Raw genomic sequence first — 24864 nt, 5'->3', positions numbered from 1 at the left:
CTTGCATCAATTGATTTGTGTTTTCTGTTTAATCTGAGAATATAAAATTCTAGCCTTTTAGCTACATAATGCAACTGAATGACTTTGCAATTGATATATCAGACACTGGCCTGATATTTGGGGGATTTTTTAATTAATTTCTGTCTTGTCATGACATGCCTGTTGCTTTAAAATAAATTCAAGTGGTTGGAAAATGTTGTTCCACTACTAATTTATATTCTGAGTGTTACTTTATGTCGGAATTAGTGGCATACAGTTGTCTCGGTGCAGGTGAATCAAAGTTTGCAGTGTCAAGTCCAATTCTGCTTCTATTTAAGATGATAATAAATCACCCACTGAGCTCTGCTGTGCATGTTGTGGCCTATACTTTGTGTTGTTACAGCTTGTTTAAATGTCTAATGAAGACACAGAATAATGTATGCTCATATTATGGTTTCATTATAAAATGTAAGATGTCTGTAGAAAAACACATCCCTAGTCAAGCAGCAGTTTGAGAATTTTTCTCTTTTACTGACTAATACTCCATCACTTTGATGCCTTACAGTCAGTTTTTACATTCACCTCATGTCCTTGGTGTCTACAAAACAGCACAGGAAAAATAAGCTGGTGCCCAATACCATTATAGTGTACACTGTTAGAGCCCATATGGTGTTAGTTTCTCAAAAATAAATCACACTGAGAACTGTTGGATACATACAGGGGCATTTTCCAGTCCCTGTTGGAGGAAATCTTACACAAAAATATTTTAGAAGGGCAATAATGCATTGCTTTATAAGAATTGTATAAAACAAATGAACCTGGAATGGGTTAATATTCACAGCATTAATAAAAATTAAATTTTAATTACTGTTTAGTAAACCACATATTATAATTTAATAGCTAATTTAAAATAAAAATTATAGTACTTAGAGCAAGTTTCTAGACCAAGAAATTGTATGTTCTGCATAGTCAGCACATTTGTGCTAATACATTAATGCATGTATTAGATAAACCCAGCTGTCACCTCTATTGTGCTTTTGTATGCACTATATAGACAAGTTTCTTGTAAACAATTTTTTATAAACAAATCCTTACCTACAGCTCTAGAAAAACAAGTGGAAGTTCAATATCTCAGTAGGGTTGTGTTATCTTTCATCAATTCTTAAAGCTTCCCATGGGCACACAAGGGTCATCCAGGCAGTTGGAAGGCAAAAATACTTTTAAAACTGCATGCTCTTTCTCAAAATGAAAACAAGATATCTTTTTCAGTGGCAAATAAAATAATATTCTCTTCAAAATATCAAAGCTATTATCTAGGCAGTATTTTCAAGCTTCTCTGGGCTGATGCACGTAAGGACACTTGTTAATCTTTGAGATGATGTGCACCTACAACTTATGGATACTCTGTCTTGACTTATACGATGGGTTCGTCTACTGGAATCTGTATTTACAGATTGTGCCAGATTCAGCTGATTTTATTTTAACTTAAATTTCAGCATTTGGTATTTCCTTTTGGTGTAGCAAAACCTTCAGAAACAACTACCAACTAGGAAAAAGTGAAAGGACTTGGGTGAAACAAGCAGCTTGTTTTCATATGTCATATTTGAGCTTAAGTGCTAAGAATTTTCACTATTACAAATTTTACCAGAATTTTGCAAAAGGCTCCCGAGTTGTTAAATCTCTTGCTAGAATAGATTAAAAAGGAGCTGCTGGAAAGGAATAAAATCAGAACAAAAAGCAGCTTCCTCAAGATGAAAAGGCAATGTTCCTGTCCAGCTGGGATAACTTTGTTTTCTGATCTTGTGTTTTTACAGGGTCATTTGAAAAGTCAGTGGTTTGTTCTATGCCACTAGAACAAAAGATGACTAAACTAAAACAGGGAAGATATTCTATATGATACAAAATCTATCTGCGTTTAAGGAGCTGTCAAAGTGAAAAATGAAACCAAAAGTTTGGCCTTTAAAAATATTAATTTATTTTAAAGATGAAAGGTAAAAGTGCTGGGAAAGAAGTAACCTTATCTTCCGGAAGAAGCAAGCAAGACTAAATCCCTATCGCTCTTCCTAGATCTCTTACGGCACTTTCTTATGACCCTTAAATCTAAAAATGGATGTAATCATCAGTTCTTGGCACTGTAAAATCCCTGAAGCATTTTTGCTGTATTATTAATGAGGCAGTCATCAAATGTGCTAACCAGGGTTTAAGGTATTATATTTTCAATGGACTTATTTATCAGTTTCACAAAATGATGCCGATCCGGTTCATTGTTGACCTACGACAGTATTTCTGAATTACCTGTCTTATTGACAGAAGAAAGAACTAGCCATTAGGATATAAAAGTAACTGGTGAATATTTGGCTAATAAACTTGATATCCAGCTATATCTAATGTACCTTTTTCACATGCATTCATTAAAAGCCTGTTTTTAACTATTTAGTTAAGCATAATTTAAGGTTTTTAGAGATCATTCTGCCTATTTGAGACTTGATTCCACGTAGCAAACAAATCAACTGCTGAATCTCTTATCTTTATTTACAATAAAATAATACCATAAATTAATATTTTGGTCCAGTTTTAAATTATATAATGATCTTGATATTGTTTTTGTTAAAATATATTGCAGATGTTTCTCAAAACTTATGTAGCTTAATTTCCGATATTTGGTGGTTAGACATGGTATAAGTGAAAAAAAGAAAACCTTCACTAACATAGAAAGACCGAAGGAAGTAATAAAACAGAAATGCAAGTTTGCTGCCACAGCAGACTATTTTTTAAAGACTTCATTTACCATGGTTGTCATGACAAAAGCCCGGTGCTTGAAATGGATATAAACAACTTGCTGGCAAGTGCCTGCTTTGTCCTCACAGAGCATAGTCTGATTACTGGATCCATTCGTGGTGTTGGAGCTGCTGTTCCTGCTTCCTGAAGGAACAGCAGCTCCCGAAGATGGGGACAGGAGGGCCTGACCCCCCTCAGGTCTAGTGCAATGTCATTGGCTGTGCAAGACCCTACCAGCTGGAATTCTGAAACTAAATTCTTGCTGGTTAATGCCTATTGGATAATCTGTCCTTGCAGAGCATGTTCAAAAAGCAGTAATGAGCCAGCGATATCAGGATGTGGACTTCTCGCGTGGTTTTTGCTCATTGTGACTCTAGCATCAGGGCTGATTATTGCCCGGAATCTGCTCTAGTTTCATATGACTTAGTGACAGTTGGTTGATTCTTCCTATCTGTATGAAAGCCTGCCCCATTTTCAAGTCTACAAGTGGCTGATTAGTTCTGAGTAAAGGTCTTGCAGGCCATGAGAAAGGCATGCGCGTTGCTCTCGAGAGATCCCTCTTTTCTCTTTTTGAAAGCTTCAAACACTGCTGGCTTTGTTTAACACACTTCTTTCTGACTGTAGAGGAGTTTATTCTTTCACCTTCATTTTGAACGGGAAGCCATAGTATCTAAGACTGTGACCTTGCAATCCTTTCATAGGTGGATGAGATGCAGCTTTACACTGATTTTTGTTGGAACAAGGTGAAAATAGTACCTAGACAAATTGCAGATATGAATAAAAATTACTGTGTGTATCACTTTGAGGCCTGAGTAGGTGGTAGAAGGATTTTGGTAACATAACAGTGCAGGTGACAGTTTTCCAGAGTGAAGTATACTAATTTGCTTCCTATTTCAAAGGATTAGAGCCTCAATTTTATTGATCTCAGGGGATAAGGTAAAACCAGCACTGTCCTGGCTTTTGCCTGTGTTTTTAAGAAAGCAAAACTCATCCTGCCTGTAAGATGGCTCTAACCGGTCAGCGAAATTACCTCATTTCAAATATGTGACTGTACTGAATGGAAGAATATATACATATATTCATGTGTGTGTATATATATATAAAAAGAAGTCATTTGCACTGATTTTAGAATGATACCATTTAGAAACTTACTGCAATATGGTGCTGGGACCCACTCTGCTATTTTTCACTTGGAGTTGCAAATGTGAGCATAGCAGTGAGGATGCTTCCCCTCCCTGCCCTCCCCCCTCCCCCCCCCAGGTCTTTGTCCACACATCTAACAGACACCAGATAACATTTTACCCCCACATCAAGGCAGATATATGTGACAGAGAGGTGACTGCCTTGCTTAGCAGCTTGTCATTGGTTGACAGCCAGAGTGCAGAACTTGGCAAAATTTGCTACTGGGATAAACCAGTAGCAAAAAGTGGGAAATTGTTATATTTCCACCAGCCTTGGCCAAAAGGAAAGAATAACTATGTCTCTCTGGCTGTGGTTGGCATATATAGCTGTATGAAATGTAAAACGCTAGGTCTGTCTGCTTTCTGAAGATCCTGTGAATATCATGGAAGAAATCCATCAGAGACAGTGTTTCAAGTGTCTCCAAATCAAGGCTTGCCATTTAATTTTCCCCTTATGTTGTCGTTCATAACCTATTCTAACTGCCAAAGAGATTAAAGCTAAATTTTCAACACAATACACCTAAGATACAGCTTTTGTTCCATTAATATTTTGAATTTTCTAATTATTAATGCCTTCAAATTTGCCAACACAAACTGCTGGATAAAAGTTAACCTAATCATAAACCCATAATTTTAGCAGTAAAACATATATTGTAATTCTGCAATTACACACAAAAAAATATAATATGCAAGTCAGTATAATTCTTTTTGAAATACTGACTATGACAACGAGTCTCTTATTTATTTTTTCCAGTCATTTGGTGGGTTTCTTTTTTATTTAATCGCACTTCCTACATGCCCCTATTTCTGTTAGGCTGCCATCTAGTAATGGAAGTAAATAAGAAGCTGTTGGGTAGACAGAGGAGTAAGCTGATAGCGAAGAGCACTTACGGTGTAACTACTGCAAACCAAGAGAAATAGAGCCTTTAGTTTGTCTTTTGCATTCATAAATACACCTGCCATTTCTTTCTGAGGTTTAATTTTCCTTGCAGCTTGTTTTAATACTTCAACGAAGTGGAAGTTCAATATAGGAGAGCATTATAATGAATATTTCCCATTGTTTTATTTCTTAGCACCATAACCAATGAGGCAAATAATCCATGGCCATTAAGCTTTCTGTATAAAGAATTGGAAGGTACGCAGAGCTTACAATAGCACAAATAACAGAGATCTTTCCTGAGGCCTTCAAAGGTTGATGCACACAAAGTATTTTTCAAGTGTGTGTGATGATATGTTTAAGATTAGAATATTTTTATTACTTCTTCAGAAAATAGTTACATGTCACTTGGCCACTGGGAAATTTAGGGCAAGTGGCTTAAGCATTTCAATGCTATTTTTATTATTATTTTTTTTCTTTAGTACAGTGAAGATCAGGCACTATCCTCCAGCTAAAAACAACAGATCAACAACAATGTTCCAACCAATGTTCCCACTTGCAAGTCAAACTTTATGTGATCATCAGAAAACCCTGTCACATCAAATAAAAGATAGCAATTAAATGGTAGAAACAAACTACTTCCTAGAGGCTTAGAGGATTTAAAGTTAGTCTCAGGAAAATAAGCATATGAATGTTAATTCCTTAGAAGATCTAATAAGTAAGGATATACCTAAACCAAACTAGCTATGCAAATATCCCCAAAGCTTATTGCCTTTAAAATTCTGAGGCAAATATTCCAATTAGAGTCACTCAGTAACAAGTAGTCAGCAACTGACCTGCCCTGAAACCCTGCCGTTTCTGCTGCCTCCTAAAGCAATTCAACTTTTGATTTTACTGAAACACTCAGTAAAGATTATAATATTCAAAAAAGAAATCCACTGAATCACAGAAACCATGACTAACAGAAACTACGAGGATACATGCTGTTTTCTTTCACCATAATGTTATATTTGTGGGGAGCACAATCTTCCAGGCTGCAGATTTTCATCAAGACAGGCAAGCTGGTCATTAAATAAGGCAAGGGAGTGACACGAGGGATGTGTACATCAGCCGTCTAAAGCAAGGAAATTGTGTGAGCCATTATAAAAATAGGAAGGGAGTCTTAATCTTTTTCATTTATACCAAAGAGAGAGGAAGTGGGTAGAGTTACAGACTAGGAACTGGAACTCTCTCAATCTACTTCTGAGTCTACTAGTGATTCTCAGTATGACCTCAGTCATGTCATTTATCATCATTTCAATTAACCTGTCTGTGGGGTGTTGCTGTATCCAGTTAATGGGTGTTTGTGGTGGACATCAGGATCATCATGTAAAGACACATTTCATTACTTCTGGTTATTATGCTGCATGCTAAATAGATGGCTGTGACAGTAAAAGTAGCATGTTGTATATTTTGAATAGTACATTGTTTAGTAGCTGAATCCTTACTCCAGTGCAAGGCTTAAATAAAGAAGTCCTGTTAAAAAAAGGAACTTGTAAGGATAAAACCCTTTCTTTTTTTAAAGTTGCTTAACGAACACTGGTTATTTCCTAAATGTGTTCATTGATGTGAACCCATACAACTGCCTACACTGGAGTTAATGAAGTACAGTTCACTGTAAGTGTGGATTTCTTTATAGGCTTTCTGCTGTTCCTTTTTAACCTGTAATCAAGAGATCTCATTTTATAATCATGAGCAAATTGCATTTCCTGATACCATGTCTACGTGGGGAAATGAGTGAATGGAACAGCAAATGTGAATTTACAAGGGTCTGGATACCTTACACTAGCAGCCCATGTGCAGTTCTTACCAACAGCACGTACGTGAGAAGGTAGAAGTAGCCACCTGCTGGGTTTAGCTTCCCAAGTGGAACTGAAGCCATCATGGCTGAGTCCTCGCTGCACATTGCAATAGTTTCCCTTGAAGAGAACGTTATATTCAGAGTGCCTTATTATCAGACAATTGTTTCTTGGATTGTTGGAAAAAATGCATTACAGAATCACAGAATCTTCTTGGTTGGAAGGGACCTTTGAGATCAAGTCCAACCACAAAAAAAAAAAACAAACCAAAAACAAAACAAAAAACCCCCCCAAACACCAAAACAAAAACAAAAACCACACAAAACAAACACAGTCAAAAGATAAACGTTACATTACAGTTAAGATAAAGGTAGTATTTTTTTTGATCCCTTCAGGTGGAGAGATACATTTTTCTTCACAGTAATTGTCCAGTGCTACTCTGTACACTGTCAGGAGCAAATATTTTGTCTGGTAAGCAATGCATCTGTAAATAAACTTTAAGGGCAGAATTTGATGCTCTTTTAATGTAGGGCTGGTTTTGGAGAAATTATATTTCATCTACCAGACATGTCTAGTTTGAATATTGATGGAGGAAGGTCTCAGTTGTATAAAATCCTGATTAAAATGCTTAGATTCTGTGAAACCATACCTCAAAAATATTGATTAATCGCAGAATACCAGGTTGGAATGGCCCTCAATGATCACCCCATCCAAACTTTCTTGGCAAAAGCACCGTCTAGAAGAGATGGCCCAGCACCCTGTCCAGCTGAATTTTAAAAGTGTCGGTGTTGAGAAATCCACCACTTTCCTAGGGAGATTATTCCAGTGACTGATTAAACTCAACACAACCCTTCATTCTTTCAGGGCTGATTAAAAACAAAAACAAAAACAAAAACAAAAAACCAAAACACAAAAACAAACCCCACAACTTCGTAATTTCCTATTATTTGTACAGCACCTTAAAAACTATATTTTCCTTTCTTTGTGATGTAGTATTTTCCTTTGAAGTGCACCTCTCCTAAGTATCGTAAGGGACAATTTCCATTGCAGATTATACGCTGTGGGCCAAATAATGGGGTGTGAGTTATCTCTGTGTGGGTACGGTTCAGTGGTCTACTCAGGATGATGAATGATCTTGAATGCCTACTAAGATGGGTGCTATTTGGTGCTGTTCTTCACCACCTGGAATCAAAATATGCTGAAAAAGAGAATGTGTCTGATAAACTCTGTGGATATTACACATTCATTTTACCTACCCTGTCCTCCAAACAGAGCAAAACCTTAGGTCCAGGAAAATCAATGGAGTCCAAATTTATTATCCTCTGACATGCTCTTGTAGGTCCTCCTTCACAAAAAAAAAAAGTTTTTAAGTAAATAACATAACTAGTCCCAGGCAAATCTCCACTTGCACTGTATGTTTTAGTACACCTCCAGACTAGTCTCCGCTGGAGCAATCTTCAGGCAGCAGTGTAAGCGCCAGTTCCTATGGCACTGTTGTCATGGTCCCCTTCTTGAGGCACTGGGATTGTGCAAATTGCTGACTTAACTGTTTATTAAGGAAAGATTTTCTTTTGCTAGATCTTAATAGCTGAGTTCATTGCATTTCTAACTCCCAAGAAAGTATACCACATCCATCCAGAGACAAACTATGCTCCGGGGCACATTCAGACCTTATAGACATTTTTTACCATGTTGCATACATCATTATTAGTTGAAAAGTGTGCATTTCATTCAGCGTTTCCTCGTCAAGCCTGGAGAACTGCAGACAGTTTCATTCCCATGGAGAGATAACCTTGCTCGATTTTGTGTCCCATTGTGATACACCTCCTGACAGGAAGCACGGCTGAATGTGCAAGTTTCTCATTCAATGCCTTTGAAAATTTTTTGAAACAGGGATAGATGCAGAGAAGGCAAATCTTGGGGAGAGGGAGAATAGCAGAAAATAACTGAATTCTGCCTTGATAATCTGTTGCCAGCCTTTGAATTCCCAGAGAGAGAAACAGAGATGCTGATTTCTTTTATTCTGCTATACTTTCTTTTGTGTACTGTAATTCTGCTTTAATAAGTTAACACATATCTAATATAAATTTTATTCAATGTTTTTCACCAGTAATTGCATTCCTGCTTCAATAAACAGGTTCTTACCAGACTTAAGAGGCTGAACACTTGACAAAGGCAGTAATTTTAAAATTGTCTTTTCCATCTGTTTATTAAGCTAATTGTTTTACTTGTAGCCTCCCTTCCAATCACTTCTGTTCATTGCAATGTTAACTCAGCATTTTCTACCTTGAGAAATCTGTTTAACTTAGTGACCTACATAGGCTTTTAAGGTAGCAGAAAATTCAATTCTATTTTGCAGTTTTCTTGTGAATTTCAAATTTCTCTGTTCCTTTTCTTCCTCTCTCGATAAAGTTTATGCAAATAATATTAAAATTTATAATGAGACTAATATTTGTTAATCTCAGTTCAAATAGTGGATTTGTATTAAATCATCGTTTCAAACACTTGCTTTGAGCGAGAGAGAGAAAGGGTATTGCTTTTAATACTTTCATTACTGTGCTACTCTTGTTAAGCTTGAATTGTCATTATGATTATACACTCTAAATTTTAATATTCAATATTAATTATATTTAAATCCCATTAGATTTACAGTTGCCGTGCCCGCTTTGATTTTCTTTTGCAAAAATGTTTTGAAGTAGTTCCAGAACATGAACCTGATCCTGCATCTCTAACTCATTTGTTGGTTTCTATAGGAGATTTGTGCAATAAATTAATTATGGGAATAAGAGTTTCTTAGATTCAGTAAAGGTTGTGGGGCATTCCGAAATGATACATAATCTCTGACGTGCAGAAGACTCAGGAATTAGATCTTGCTCTGAGGTCAGTATCAAATGTACTGTTGGTCCAACAGCTGTTGAAGGACATCCTCTATTATCATCTATAGGTTTCATATGTTCCTTTGGTATGTGTTCTAGACACAGAAAACACTAATCTGTAGAGAATTGAAAAGATGCCTCCATCATTTATGTGGCATAAGTGCAAATCTGTAGGAGATGTCAGGCAGTAATATAAAATTACATTTATCTACATGCATCTAAGATGCACTGCACAGAAAGGATTTTGACCCAGTTTGTTTTATGCTATTAAAAGCTCTTTCCTTGCTTGTGGGCAAACTTGCTTATCAAAACATTTGGACTATGGCCAGAATTTATCTGTACTATAATTCTGTATTTGTCTTCTACCATATGAGCTGCACTAAAATGCCATGCTGGGGAATACAAGGATGTATGGATCCCTTCAGACATCCGTGCTACTTGCATCAGGCCTCCGGGCATACAGGAGTAAGCAGGCACTGCACACAAACCTCTCCAGAACAGATGGATGGGGATTTGGCAGAGCTGAGACAACCAAAATGAACAGTTTGAGTGTGCCATAGACACATGGAGCACAATATGCTGTTAGACGAGTAGCAAACTACTAATCCTTCACCTTCATAGCAAGAAACGAGGGGAATAGGACAGGATTATGATTTTGAAAACTGTCCCTGTGGCACAGTGCTTCCCATGGGTAATCCAAGTATGGTAGTGCTTCTCAGATCCACAGATACAGCTACAACTTAGCACTTTCTAGCTTTGAAAAGTTCTTTTCATAATGTTATGGATGTCTCTTCCCAGTTCTTCAAGGGAGTCAAGTAGTCTTTCCTCCCTCTCTTCCTGCTAGCAGTGCCTCCCATACCTTCTCTTCTTTGTTGATGTTATTGGTTTTAGTCTACAAGAGCTGCCTGGAAATGGTACTTCAAGTTTGCAAAACTCTTTATGGACTTTATCCATCGTAGTTCTCTGACCTCTGCTCGCCCCAACTTCCACTCGTATCCTACCTCACATACTCACCTCCTCTCTGTCTCTCTGTGATGGTAGATGTTATTCACTCAATTGTAGTTTTTCCTTCCTTAATACAAAAAAAGTGAATTTTCCTGTCTTTAACTGTTATCTTTATTTCTTTGGTAATTCTTCAAATTAGCAATGATTTATTTTTTTTCTTTACAGTATGTTTTGGGAATTCTCCTGAAAGAAAGTTGTATATAAAACCACTTTGTAGAGCAACAAGCCTCCAAAAATTTCTGACATTGAGTAGCATGAATAAAGGATATTTTGGTACAATATTAGTACAAAATATGCTGTTATAACAAGGCAATATTATAAAAGGTTAACTAATGACTCCTTATTAAAGCAGAGCACGTAAGATTTCTTAGGACCTTTGCTAGTGCAATGTCCTGATTAAAATGATCAAATGATTAAAATGAAGACTGCATTGCTGCATGTTTCTACCTCAGGAGAATGTGTCACCCAACCCTGTTGCAGCTGAAGGGAACTTTCCCATTAACTTTGCTGATCTCCAGGGGAGGATGATCATAAGCCTCCGTGTTCTCTCACGTCTCAGACCTTCTGGCAGAATATTTCCTTGAAGAGGAAGACCAGGATAACAGGTCCTCACAAAACTGACGTAAATATTTTATGGCAATACTTCATGGGGGAAAGCAGACAAAATTAGCCACATATTTACTTCTTGAGAATGCTATTACTTCAGGCAAATTTTTTTAGCAAATATCATGGCATTGCAATGAATAAAATAATAATTTACTTCCTATAAAGCAAAATTTATTTTACTAAGACAAAGTCTTGAGCAAGATTTTGGGCCAGAAAACCATACTGCTAAACATTTAAAAGAACATACAGCTGCTGGATTTTACAGAAGGGAAGTCAAATTTATGTCTCAGTATTATTTCTTATTTTTTGAGGAATGTGTCCTATATTTTATGTCAAGTATTCTCCAGGGTTCTGATGATTATGCCTTTTTGTGAGATTTTCTATTTATCCAAAGAACTATGCATTTATTGAATCTTCAAAAATCTTTGAAAGGAAAACTCTTTTGCATGCAGGGTATTCTCACACTTACCTTTTTATGTTTATTTTCAATTGGATTTCCTCTATGTCACCACACTAAATTAATACTGTAAGTAGTTTCTAATTGCTAATAAAACAAATTACGTAGAAATCTATTCTTTCTTTTATAGTGAATGTGAAAAGCTTTTGAAGATTGATTTCAGAAAGTAACTGTGTACAGTTCTAGTGCACAGAGATTAATTTATAAAAGGGGCAACCTGTAGCGGGTTAACGACCTTTTATTGTTCACCAAAAGCAGCTGTAATATAGTGCAAAATCTGCACTAAGTAAGTCTGAAAGTGAGAATAACCTAGAAATCTTTGGTTGCAAGAAAACAAAGCCTGACTTTAGTTGTTTTGTTGGCGGATGCTCTTAGAAGATGTGAGTAGGATTATGAAAGTTTAGCAAAATTAGAACTTCCTAACCAAAGCAGAAAGTATAGGAATTCCAAATAAGGCATTTAATTACTTTTTATCATGAAAGGAAGCTGATAAAATGATACATAGGATTAAGTAAGAAAAGAATGAAATTGACTGGAGAAGTTTTTAAATGGAAATTCCATTGTTACGTCTTTCATCAGAAAGTAAATCCTATGGAGGGGTTGATTTTTCACCCCATAGTGTGATAAGCTTTTTTGTAAAACAGCAATAGTGTAATTGAAATCCATTTTACATCATTTTCCCTTGGATGATTTAGAATTAGATCAATTTATATTCTGCGGGTATAACCCAACGAGAGTATAAATGCAGCCACTAGAATTGTTTTTGTCCATGGGCAAAGCTGGTATCATTTACTGATTCATTACACTCTCAGCAGGGTCTTTTATTTCAAAAGCTACCTGGAATTATTACTGGCAATAGAACACTAAACTCTAAAATAAAATTTGCATACAAAATTAAAGTTAAAGGAAAAATGATAATAGTGATTAAAAGTAACATTTGATGACTATATTGATTAGAATACCACCTTTAAATGGTAAATGGTTCAAATGGACATGGAGGGATTTTTTCCCCTCCAACTTAGAATGCACCTATTTAACTAGAATATTATGTTCCTGATAATATGTCTGAAATAATAGACAATGCTTCCATTAATATTTAACAATATAAACATCAGGCAAAGGTTGTACGTCTGGAATCATAGAATGTGTTCTTTGCATTAGGGTACTAATTTTAGAAATAACCTCTGTCTGCCTAGGCCTGCTGATGTGTGGTTGTCATAGCAAGTCAGTAATTGAGTTTTCTGGGCATTTTGACCACTGGTACAAATTTGCAAAGCAGATTACACAGCAGAAACACAATTTCCATTCTGACCTTTATAACATTGCTTTCTGTTGTGGGAATTGGAATGTTTATGGAGGGAAATATAATCTAAGTGCTCCTAATTTGTGAGAATGTGATTTCTGATGTTAACCCAGTAAGCTTCATTTTGATTCATTTGATAACAGATTAGGTAAAGACTTGGCATTAGGGAGGTATCATAAAATTTATTATCTTTTACTACCTAGGCAGAGAATATTGGGTTAGATGATTATATATTGAAGCTCAAGGAAAACTTTCGTTTTCAGCTGCTATGCAAAGATTCTCAAGAAACCTGTTTCCCACTGATCAGTCACAGACCTTAGTGAGCAAATGGCCTTGTTCACATTCTTCAGTATAAACTGGGCACAGGAATAATGCTGAGCTTTTGTAGATCTAGAGATGCTGTTTGGGAGTACAGAGGAAGCACCTGCTTGAAAAGCCTCTGCATCAGGTACTGTCGGATGGTTTATCAGATGGTTCATCCTTGTCTTGTGCCATGCTTGCGTCACAGCCTTTGCAATTTTGGGGGATCTGTTGGTTCTTGTCACTGCTGTGTCTCCTGGCCTGGTCTGGGGTAACAGGTTGCTGTCACTAGTTAGATACTGTAAACTCCATAACTGTCTAGTTTATTGTGGATTGTAAGGCTATTTCTGCATTAGCAGATAGAGACCAGCAGAAGCAGATCTGTAGAGTGAAATAGTTCGTGCTGAGGACCTGACATCCATACTGTACACTGCTCTGTTTTTCACTTCAGACAGCTCTAGTCTGGTTCCCCAGACTGAATCACACTGGTGGCTGGAAAGAATTAGATGATGCCCAAGGAACATTCTCCAGCTGAGTTTTAGCTGAGCTGAAAGAAATCCAGTTGCCACACTCTTAGTGACGCAAACTGGAGGAAAGTTGTGTAGACAATGGGAAAGTTTAAAAGGTCTTTCCTCATCAGTGCTGAAGCAACAGTGTAGACAAACCCTGCGTGGGCATGTGGTCAAGCAGCTTTCTCTGGGATTGCTATTGTCAACTGGATGCGTTTAAGTGAACTTGACTTGCCTGAACATCCATCTAGGATTTGATGTTTGATGAAAAGGTGAAGAAAGGCACTTTAAGGGTCTGTGATGTCTTGGAATGATGAGGTAGATTGGTACAAGTGTTGCATTGGCATCCAGGCAGATCTCAGTGGTATAAACTTGATTAATCTAAATTCAGCTCTGGTGAGGTGATAGATTGCTTAATGGTGGCAGATAACAAAATAATCAGCATTAGTTTTCAATTAGTTTCCTGCAATGCATTCCTTCAAAAATGTGTGCTAGTAAGTGCAACCTGGGAGTATGGAGTCCTATAGTGTCCAGGATTTCAGCTATGTTATTGTTTTGTTGCTTGATTTTGTGTGGAAAGTGAGGTGTTGGGAATCAGCTTAGGTTGAACTGCTTCAAGTTTTACCTCTGCCTTGTTCAGACCCACTTCTTGGCACATTAAGAAGATTAAACTCCATCTATTTCTTCTTTCCCCTGCTTTGGAGATGCCTTTTCTGGGACACGCTTTTGTGAAAGGCAGCATTTACCTTTTGGAACTGTTCTGGATCCTCCTCCAAAGCCTGCAGGAAACACTTTAGGGCTTCTTGAACCTGACTCGGACTCAAGGAGGAGCAAATTCAGGCAGTGATAAGCATCCTTAGCAGAAACTTTTGTTTCTTTGCTCAGTGAAGGATTCCCATGTTTTGGGGCTGCAGGTGTAATGTGTGTTCATCAGTGAGATCACTGATAACTGACACTGGCTGCTATCCACACAATTTAGGAAAGCAATTTGTTTGCAGTAAACATAGGGGAGTGTTGACCAGCTGCATGTTATTGCTGTTGTATGAAATATTTATAACCACGAATTGATCCCCCTCCCCAAGGGTTAAATGCCTAGGAATTCTCATTCATTTCTAGAGTCTGTGTTGTACAAAGGCACACACACCCCTTTTTCTTACTGATGAACTAAATTCCCTAATTTTAATGTGATTATACCTGCAGCAAGGCAGGCAATATTACTTTCATCCTCCTGTTTTGAAGAATTTGGGGACTTTTTTTCAAAGTGTGTGTCCTCAGACCTTTGGTTCTCATGCTCTTGATGCCATGATGATTTGGAAGGCAGCCTCCTGCACTTCAGTTCTGCTTTGTTTTTAATGCAAATCTGTGGGAAACCTGCCAGTTGTACAAGAGGCACAAGCGTCTTACATTGTGGCATGAAAGCGCACATGCATGTGCATTCATAAACATCATAAGTTAAAGCTTAATAAATGTAAATAGACTTGGGTAGCCAATTGAAAGTCAGTGGAGCTGTGCTATTTTATGCTAGGCTGAGGATCTTTTCAGGCTGAATAATTTGGGGGTTGCTCATGATTTTTCTCTCTTAAAGTTACAGCGGAACACTTTGACTCGTCTTTGTGTACTGATACTTATTATCTGGCCTTTACACCCTTCATATACTTAGGGAATTCTCTTGGCAGAGGTATTTTAATATAGAGATATTTGAAAAGCTGTCTACTGATAACCATGGCAGGTTATTGTGTTGGAGAAACTTGTCTCTTCTTTTATGTTTTGGGATTTAAATAGACTCATTTCTACCTACAGCAGGGACTAAGAATGATTCAATAATTTGCAACTAATAATTTATTAGCACATTTTTGCCCTTCTTTCTCTTCACAAATTGTCTGCAAACAGATTGTACAGCTCTAATATGTTAATGGCTGAAAATTATTTGAACATTATTCCAGCAAATATCTTTTGGTCTGCAGATTATTTGAATTGCATAATGTGACTGTTAAAATGAAATATATAATTAACACTGCAAATAGAGCTGATTGGGTATTACAGGAGAACAGTTTTTTATGGAAACATTGATTTGTTGGAATGAACATTTGATACAGAAACATAGTGATTTGAAGAAAAGAAAAAAAGAAAGCTTTGTTGAAATAAATATCTGTAATCCAGAAGGGAGTTCTTATCTTGAGTGCTCCTGACAGCAAGCTTGAGGGTTAGTAGTTTCTGAAGCAGTCAAGACAACAAGGTTGAATGTCCTGTTCAGACAGAACTGAATCTTCCCTTCCCTCATCCAGTGGGATGTGCTGATGCAGACACTTATTTTGAGACAAAGCTCTTTTGATATGCTCTGTTCAAACTGTTACCTTTGTAAAACTAATGAAATATAAATTGGCGGAATGTTTAGTAGTTTCAATATTCCCTTACAAGTGTATTAATCAGGACTGGGGAGAATAGTGGCTCCTATACCTGTCAGACTGTTAACATTTCTGATTATATGTTCTCATTTTAATGAAAAAGTCCTTGGAAGTTTTTGCTTATTAGCATTGTTACTGTGCTCAATAAGAAAATATGTTAAGGCTTAGAAAGTGTTCAGCATCAAGGAAATTATTTGCCATGCACTCCGTCAGTGGTTTTCATCTGGGTGGAATAAGTTAATGGGAATAACATACAGTGTCAAAAATGGGAATATAAGCACTGGTGGGTATCTAGTCAATAAGGAATAGATATAACCCCATGGCTTCGGCAATGTTTTGGTACTATGTGAAAGGACCAGGCTAGCAGAATACTAGGTGCTTCATATACAGGAAGGGTTGGGGGTTCTTTTTGGTGCAAGCACTGTGAAAGGGGAAATGCTGTCATTAGGAACGTGCAGCACAGGGAAGGTGTGTTAGAGCAGCACATCGCTTTGTGAAAAGTCAGAGCTATGGAGAATTATGGATAATGGAAATGATGCTCCATCCTGGGCAGGCTTCATGGCCAACTTAGATTTATGTGTAGCAACTCCAAAAGAAGCTTACAGCGGCTTTGGCCTCCAAACTCCCCTCCCACTGAATTCCACACTCCCTTTCCTAAATGTGGTATGTCTGTGACTGCAGGGAGGGGATCCAAACTCCAGCAAGCGTTGGAGCAGCAAGCTGGGCTACCCTATAACACAGAGCTTGGAGGAACTCTGATCTAGCAAGCATGATTATAGGCATTCTTTAAACTCTGGACAATCTTTGGAAGGGTATAGCAGTAATGGCAGCCTTTCTGACATGTAAACACAAAGGGAGTGTTTGCATATATCCGGGCATATAGTTGGATATAAACTATAATGTATTTGTCTTTTTTTTTTATTCAGATCTGGTACTGGAGAATAGACATTCACTATAGCTATTGCCTGCTGTTGGCAGAAGGTTTAGGTGAGATGAGTGTGATAGTTTTATTCCTGACACCTCCAAGTATGTAATAATAACAGAGTGATTAAATGGTCTAAAATCAGCAAGAGAAGTTACATAATAATTGATGCTTTCACACTGAAATGAAAGGTTTCTGCAGTACTGTTTAATTATGAGGAACAACTGAATTTTTTTCCTGGGAAAAAAAAATGAAATTACATACATTTGTCCAGAAGGAAAGCTTGTGTTTAAAAAAAAAAAAAGTATGATTTAATGACGTTTGACAGCAAGTATTTTCCTTGGGACATTGGGATTCTTATTTTCCATTGCTATTAAAAATTATTATAGCAGTTTATAATTCTAGCACAGTGGACATGGAAAGTGTTTCTTTACCCAAACCATAAGCATCTCGTGAGTAGCTGTTGCAGATCACATGCAACTCTGTTCCAAACAAATTACACCCAGGGAAATATCTTTGGCTGGTAAAAATCAGTGTAGGGGTATGAACTTCAGTGGTGTTACTTTTTTATGATAATGAAGGATTTTGTTTAGAATACTGAATATTTATTCTCTTCCCAGGGCTTATTTTTGGTAGTAGCCTAACAATAGTAATTTAAATGGAAATATATCCGACTAAATGGAGCTTCAATCACTGTTCTGTTCTAGAAATTGGTGGTCTCTACCCAAGAAGAAATTCCTTGTTAGTAACATTCTCAATGTAAGGATGCTCCCTTGAGTGAAGTTAATGTCTCACAAACACTGTGGTGCTTGTCTGTAAGAGCAGAGATGTACATTTTTGTACAGTGAGCAGTAAACAAATAGTTTTTCTCTACAGATTTCTAATAATTCTCAAAGGAAAGCTTGTCACCCTATTGTGGTTGGCAGCCTTCTCCAAACTGATACAAATTCAGTGGCAACTCTAAATCCTAATTTGCCATATTAGTCAAGACTGATCAGTTTTACACAAAATATTGGAAGCATCCACGTACGGTTCCACTTTTTCCATGTAAAATATAACAAATGTATCCATGTATATCAGCCCTATAGTTATGTCAGCATTATGAAGAATTAAAGTCGTGATCCTATACATCCCACATATTAAATAGTTACAGATTTCCTCTTTATGGAAAACAAATATCTCTGGCCAGGAAACCTATTTGTATCAAGCTCTTTGGAGCAATTTCTTTTCTTTTTTTAACAGCAACTGCTGAAGGAGAAAATTTAGTCTTCTTTTTGCTTCCAGATATACCTATGAACTATATGTCCCCTGTGGGTAGTAAATAGATATTGATTTTCTTCATAAGAGAAGTACATTATTACAGTGATTAAAAGGTAGACCTTCCTTTATAATATAAAAAATTGGAAATTGATGAGCTAAGGAGGATTTACGTTACAAAATTGTTCAGGGTTTTGTATTCATCAAACTGTAATTCAAGCTCTGAATGCAAAGCCTCTGTGTGTATTGCACTTTTTATGCAGCAGCAATTGGCATTTAAAATAAATGCTGATATTATAATTATAAAAGCGTTATGTCTGTTAGAGATTTTAATAGTCACACTGCTTCATTTTTTAATTCCACATTTGTCAAAATCCTGACAGCATACTCTGGAACAATGTTAGATTCAATGTTGATATTGTTACTCAACAAGAACATTGATTATGTCTTAATAGAACATATTCGGGACATACTGTATGCAATTATCATCTTAAATGAACACAAGCATTTATTTAGCATGAACTGAAATTACTGAAATACTAAGAATTTTTCTTTTTGGGTAGCATTATATTATAAAGGCATTAGTAACAACTATGATATGGTAGCACACTACTGATAATAGTATAATGCATGAAATACATAGTTTATAAGAGAATTATAAGTAGAAGTGTTGAGGCATTGTTATAGAAAATGCAAATATCCACAAAATAGTAAAAAGCCTTTCTATTGGTAAAAAGTATAAAGATAGTTTGAAAGGATACTTTAAACCCTTACAAGAGTTTTGAACATTCTGTGAGGTGTTTGCTTCCCAAACAGTGCCTGTTTTGATCTTAGCAATGAGTGCGGAATGTGAATTCAGGAATTTTTACTCTCCCTGGTTTTTTTTAGATGAGGCACCAAATGAAGGCTTGGGTGTTGGGATACTAAGTGTGCCCTTTTCTGGACATGCAATTCATAGGTGTCTTACAATGACTGGAGAGCACTGGATGAAGACCTAGCTAAAGACACTTCATAGGGGACACCCATCCAGGAGGAAACAGTGAAGAGATGGTTTTTGGAGTCCTGTTGTTTTCCAGACTTTGGTGTCTATCTGCAGCTTTTAGCTGGGTGCTGGTGTGAGGCAGGGATTCGCAGCCTGAAATCCTTAGCAAGATCCTAAAATTCACTAAAAGAGAAACTGCAAAATACACTGAGTTGAATAGCAGGCTGCTGATGTGAATTATTACAAAAGGGAAAAATGTTTGCCAAAATTAGTGTTTTTCAACCCCCCTACATATAAATGCTGATAGTAAAAACAATGTTGTGAAGATCTACAAGAAAATATGTTGAAGTCCTGTTTAAACATCTTTGAATTACAGATTAAATAAAAGACTAAAGTAGCCTAAAATTCTGAACCCAGTGCATCTTCACATGTTGCAAAGAAGATTAAGCCTTGGTCCAAATTCTTCTTAGTTTAGCTTCATTGTTGCAAATGGATTTACAAATACCAAATAGTGTGTCCTTCCAGAAAATATTATCTCCTGAAAATAGCTAGATAGCTATACTGGAAAACTAGAAAGCATTATTTTAGTAAATAGGTTTCCCAATGTACATTGTATCTGACTGACTCTACCAGTGACCAGGATTTCAATTTTCAGCCAGAATGAAGTGCTTTTCATACATATGTGATCTATATGCCAACTTTAGAGATTATATTTAGTCATAACTGCTTCAGATGTCAATAGCAAAAAGAAGTCTTTGTTGCAAGAGCATTCTCATGCTCTTTCTGGTGAATCTGCATTACTTATTCTGCTTTTCTTTATATTCAAATAAAAATTCAGACTCAAATTTTTGAAATCCAAATGTTACGCAAAACTAGGTTTTTTTCCTACCTCCTCCCACAACCAAAGATAGAGTTACCAGGGCCATCGAATCTAGATAAACAATTAATCATTCACTGCTAGGATAAGCTTCTTAAATACAGTGCCAGAATGTGATTTCTCTTCCCCAGTTGTGGCTACTTTTTGTGATCTTTATCAAGTCAAGATCTTCAGCCAGCTTTAGTCATGCACCAAGGTATGTGCACCAGGGAGCACTGAGCTCCTGATATCAGCAGTGCAGACAAATACAGAAATGGATTCTGTCCTTTGACTCTATGGCAGTGATGCTCCAATAAAGGAGATGCTTAATTTGAATGTCTAAGGATAGGTGGAAAAAAGCTAGGCCTCGGTGAAAACATCAGCTTCCGGAGTGATTGCGCTTCCTTACCAGTAAATAAACATGGGGAGATACGTTGGTCACACTTCTAAAAGCTTTGGATATCTGAAGTTGCAGTGAGGAGATCTGTTTTTACATGGATCTGAGAGTCCATGTACACAACTGGAAATTCAGGACTTGGACATGTTTGAAAATGCCAGTGGTCACCTAAGCATCCTAAACTTTTCTTGTAATCATGCAAGTAGTTCCAGTTGTTTCCATCTGACATTTTGAGTTCAACTATACTGAAGATGCTGTCAATTCCAACTGAATTTCAACGGCACATGAATGCCTTACAGCCTGCAAGTGGTAGCCCATCCCAAGACTTGGACTGTTACTGCAGGTGATGTGAAATACTAGCCATGGCTTGCTTCTCTTAAGTCACTGATAGTTTTTTTATTGTCTCTATAGGAAAAATTAAAAGATTTAGACTCAGGAGAAAACCATCATTATCTGGTTTCATTCAGCTCTACCTAAAAGTAATCACTTCCTTTGTTCCACCTGTGTATCTGCACCGAACTCTTTATTTCCTTCTTTTGTGATTAGATTCTGCTGTCTTTGTCAGGAATATGAAATCTGAAAAAGTGCCTTTCTGGCCCCTTGTTGTTTACCAGTGCTGAGCCAGTTATGTCAAGGCGGCAGGGGAGTGAAATCTGATAGGAATGTTAACACCGGTGGGAACGGCGGTAGGTGGGCCTTCAAAGAAAAACACTCAAGACACAGCTCACCTCCTTGGCAAACCAAACAATTTGCCAGTGTCACCCCTGCCGTGGTTAAATGACTGGAGTGAAAATTTATGGGGAAAGGAATGGTTCTCCTGCTGTAATTATACAAACCCTCTCAACAGTGTTACACTGTACAAAGTCACAGTTGATAAATAATAAGCCACACAAACAGCGCTTCATGTTCATTTACTAAAATAATCTATTATCCTTCATAGCTGTAGATCTACTTTGTTGAGAGTCGTTACATATTTATATTGCTAACATCTCACGCTCCAAATGGTATTGATTGGATTGTTTTTGCAAGAGTGTGCTTTAGGGTCTAGGTTGCAGAGAAGGTTGGCTTTGAGAAGCAGAAGGCCTGGCTTTGCGGACAGGCAATGTCATGGTGGGACAGCAGTCTGAGCGACTGTGGGGTCCCAAAATGCTACCAACAGTGGGTGCTGCATTTATCCCTTACCTCCATAGTGTAGCAGGGATGGAGACAGGGGAGGCAGGCTGCTTTTCTCCTCCATTGCCCCCTTCAAGAAGCACTTATTTCTCACAAGGTGGAAGCCAGTGCAGGGACAGACTGTGCTGGGGTAAAAGACCAGAGCAGTGTGAGGAAGGAAAAGAAGAGTTTCCATGACATCTTGCAGTGCAGCCCCTGCCCTGGGGGATGGTCCCAGCACAGATTCCACCCTGGCCCTCCACAGCATCATCAGCTGAGGAATGGGGTTAGTAAGAGCACAGGGACCCATGCTCTGTCTACAGATCCCCACTCCTGTGTCCCAGGATTTACCAGTAGTGTGATAAATCACACAGACCCAAATAATTGCTTCTAGTGCCTGAATTAAGTGGGCTATAAGTATGGTAAAAGCTAAAAAGTCCTTTACATGCAATCTCCTAGTGTAAAGAGAGCATCTGATGGGAACATGTCTTTGCTCTCGGGTTTGGATCTGTTAGGAGTTGCTTTCTTTAACAAAGCAAATATTTGGTGACAGAACTCGATGTAGAAAGTGCTGCATAGCCGGAAAGTGTGAAGTGTTCATAATGATATGAAACACTACTCAACATTCAATGTTTTTCACATTCTGTTGTAAGCTTAAACATTGGACTCCTGTCACAGAAATTTCTGCTGCAGTAGACACAATTTCTAGCATAAATGGGCTTGCTTTCAATAGAAAATGGGACAGTTTTCAAAGGAAAAAAGGCCAATTTGTGAGTAAAAATGGTCTTTCTGAGCAGAGGCTTATAAACATGAAGTGATAAATGGCTTTGCAAGTTTTCCATACAATAATAACAACTTCCTAATCAAAATAATGAAAAAGTTGCATCCAGGAGAGGGGAGAGAATCTCCATTCAGATTTAAATACATTCAAAATATTTTAGAAAATAAATATATGAAAACTGTAAATTTTGTTCCACTCTATAATCTGAATTTGTGTTGGAGACACGTCAGTAATATTTCTTTGCGTATATTTATATGAAATTATAAATCAAACTCCTGTTCTGGGTTTGCTGCCTTCTGAGATGAATTTCGTGCAATAATGTTGGAAGACTTAGGGGATCCTAAGAAATGTATTTCCTTAAGTAGCAGTGGCATCTGATTTTTTTAGTATTCCATATGTTTTTAGAACGAAATATATCTTCCAGCTTGACTTATTGGTTTTACATGCAAATATATTGGTTCGTAATAGCTGATCTGATGAACAACTGATACAGTTTCTTCTCTCATGGACTAAAAATGCTTCAAGATCTAAGTACTAAGGAGTTGGGATCTCCTCCTTACGTGTGCTCCAAGAAAGGTGTTGTGATGTACCCAGGAAAATGTATAATGCAAAATGCACTGTTTAGTGAATGCTTTCAAATTGTTTAGCTACAGAGAAAATTGGGTGGTCTGAGAGGTTGCTTTGCTAAGCCAGAGATGAGAAGTCAGTCTTTTAAAGTCTTAAATAGCGAGACACAGGCTGGGGGATGAATGGATTGGGAGCAGCCCTGCGGAGAAGGACTTGGGGGTACTGATGAATGAGAAGCTGGACATGAGCTTTTCATAAATGTTCTGTGCTATAGAGAGTCTCACACCAGTTGTCTCCCTGTATGTTAATTCTCTGGAAAAGTGTTAGATGAAGGACATAGAATGGGTGATGTCAAAGGTGTGTAGCCTTGGTTCTTGTAAAACCAATTTGCTGGTAGAGCTGGTCTGAGGTTAAAAAAGCCTTCTAGCAGTGGTGCCCCAGCCCCTTTCTGGCATCATTATGTCACTTTGCCCCTGAGATCCAGACTTATTTTTCAAGCAGTGTTTGAAAAAACATTCCTGAGTGCATGTGATATTCTTACCATATAGTTTTAAAGGTGACTGCAGCACCTTCCCATCAATGTCCTCCATTGATGATGCAGCACATATGGTCTTTGGGCAGATGGTTCCATATAAGGCAGCCATACAAATGGGGAAAACATTCATTTTAATTAGATGCCTAGTCTTGTCTCCAGTGAAATCCATGTCAAAATCCTCTATGAGGTTCTGATGCTCGTAATAGCTCCCTTTGATAGGATGTATTACTACCATTGTCCAGCTTGCAAACAGATGTGCTTTCATGCCTGATGTGAAAGAAGTGAATTAGAAATGCTGTCACATTCCCATTGCAGAATGGTGGCCACAAATTTCTTTTTCCAAGTTTTGGCTGTCTTTCGGGGGAGGGTTTGCATGAAATTAAGGATGGCATTTGCTATGGTCCTATGCAGTCTGGTTCTATGATATGTAGGCAGTCAGATAAATAACCACGACATAGGAATTGGATATTATAGATGTAAATCGTTAATGTACTATACACATTTGCTTTGTGCAATAACTGGTGGTTGTTGCCCATTTTAGAAACTGCTTTCTTGTTTCTTACAGTGAAGCAAACTTAGATTACCATTCTAAATGCTAATACACAGAAAGAATGTGATTTAATAAAATAAAGTGAATTTATATGTAGATTGTGACATTAGTATTTAATTATGTTCCCATTATAATACTGATGAAGCAAGCTGCTAAATATTGGTGCACTGCAGTGAGATCTTACTCTTAAAGAGCAGGTATATTTTAATTTCTCTCCTCTTCCCTAATCTCCTTAAATAACAGTATAGATTATGTACTGGTTACCAATATTTGCCTGTATTCCTTCATACTGTATTCCAAATAAGTTTTCCATTGTAGCAGCTGAAGTTTATAGAAGGATGTGCTGTTTTGGTAAAACACTATGGTAACAGATCTGTTTCTGTACCATGTTTTATCAAGCCAAATTAAGTTTTAGATTTTCTTAATTTATTCTTTTAATGTGAATTAAAAGTAGTATGCAATCAGTTGTGGGTTGTTGTTTGTTTGTTTGTTTTAAATTTTCCTTTTCTGTTATTTTTTCAGACTATGGAAACCCCGAAATATGAGCTAGTTATAGAAGCTAAGGATATGGGTGGCCTTGATGTGGGACTAACCGGCACAGCAACTGCCACTATTCTTATTGACGACAAAAATGACCATCCACCAGAATTTACCAAGAAGGAGGTAAGAGTTTGCCATCTGCATTCTACAAAATGGTGCATGTACTTGTAATAAGCTTGTTTCTAAATATAAAAATGTTCCTTAATGGAAG

At 37.3% G+C, this 24864-nt stretch overlaps 1 protein-coding gene across 1 annotated transcript in view; it reads left to right on the top strand.

Moving 5' to 3' along the window:
- CDH13 (cadherin 13) overlaps positions 1–24864 on the top strand; it is a 488113-nt gene that overhangs the window by 369347 nt on the left and 93902 nt on the right. Inside the window, exon 8 of the mRNA XM_074158160.1 lies at positions 24636–24776. Coding sequence (XP_074014261.1) covers positions 24636–24776 — 141 coding nt within the window. The remainder of the gene's footprint in view (positions 1–24635; positions 24777–24864) is intronic.

The sequence above is a fragment of the Numenius arquata genome, chromosome 13, assembly GCF_964106895.1.
Source record: "Numenius arquata chromosome 13, bNumArq3.hap1.1, whole genome shotgun sequence".
NCBI classification, from domain to species: Eukaryota; Metazoa; Chordata; class Aves; order Charadriiformes; family Scolopacidae; genus Numenius; species Numenius arquata.
This window is presented reverse-complemented; position numbering and strand designations above follow the sequence as displayed.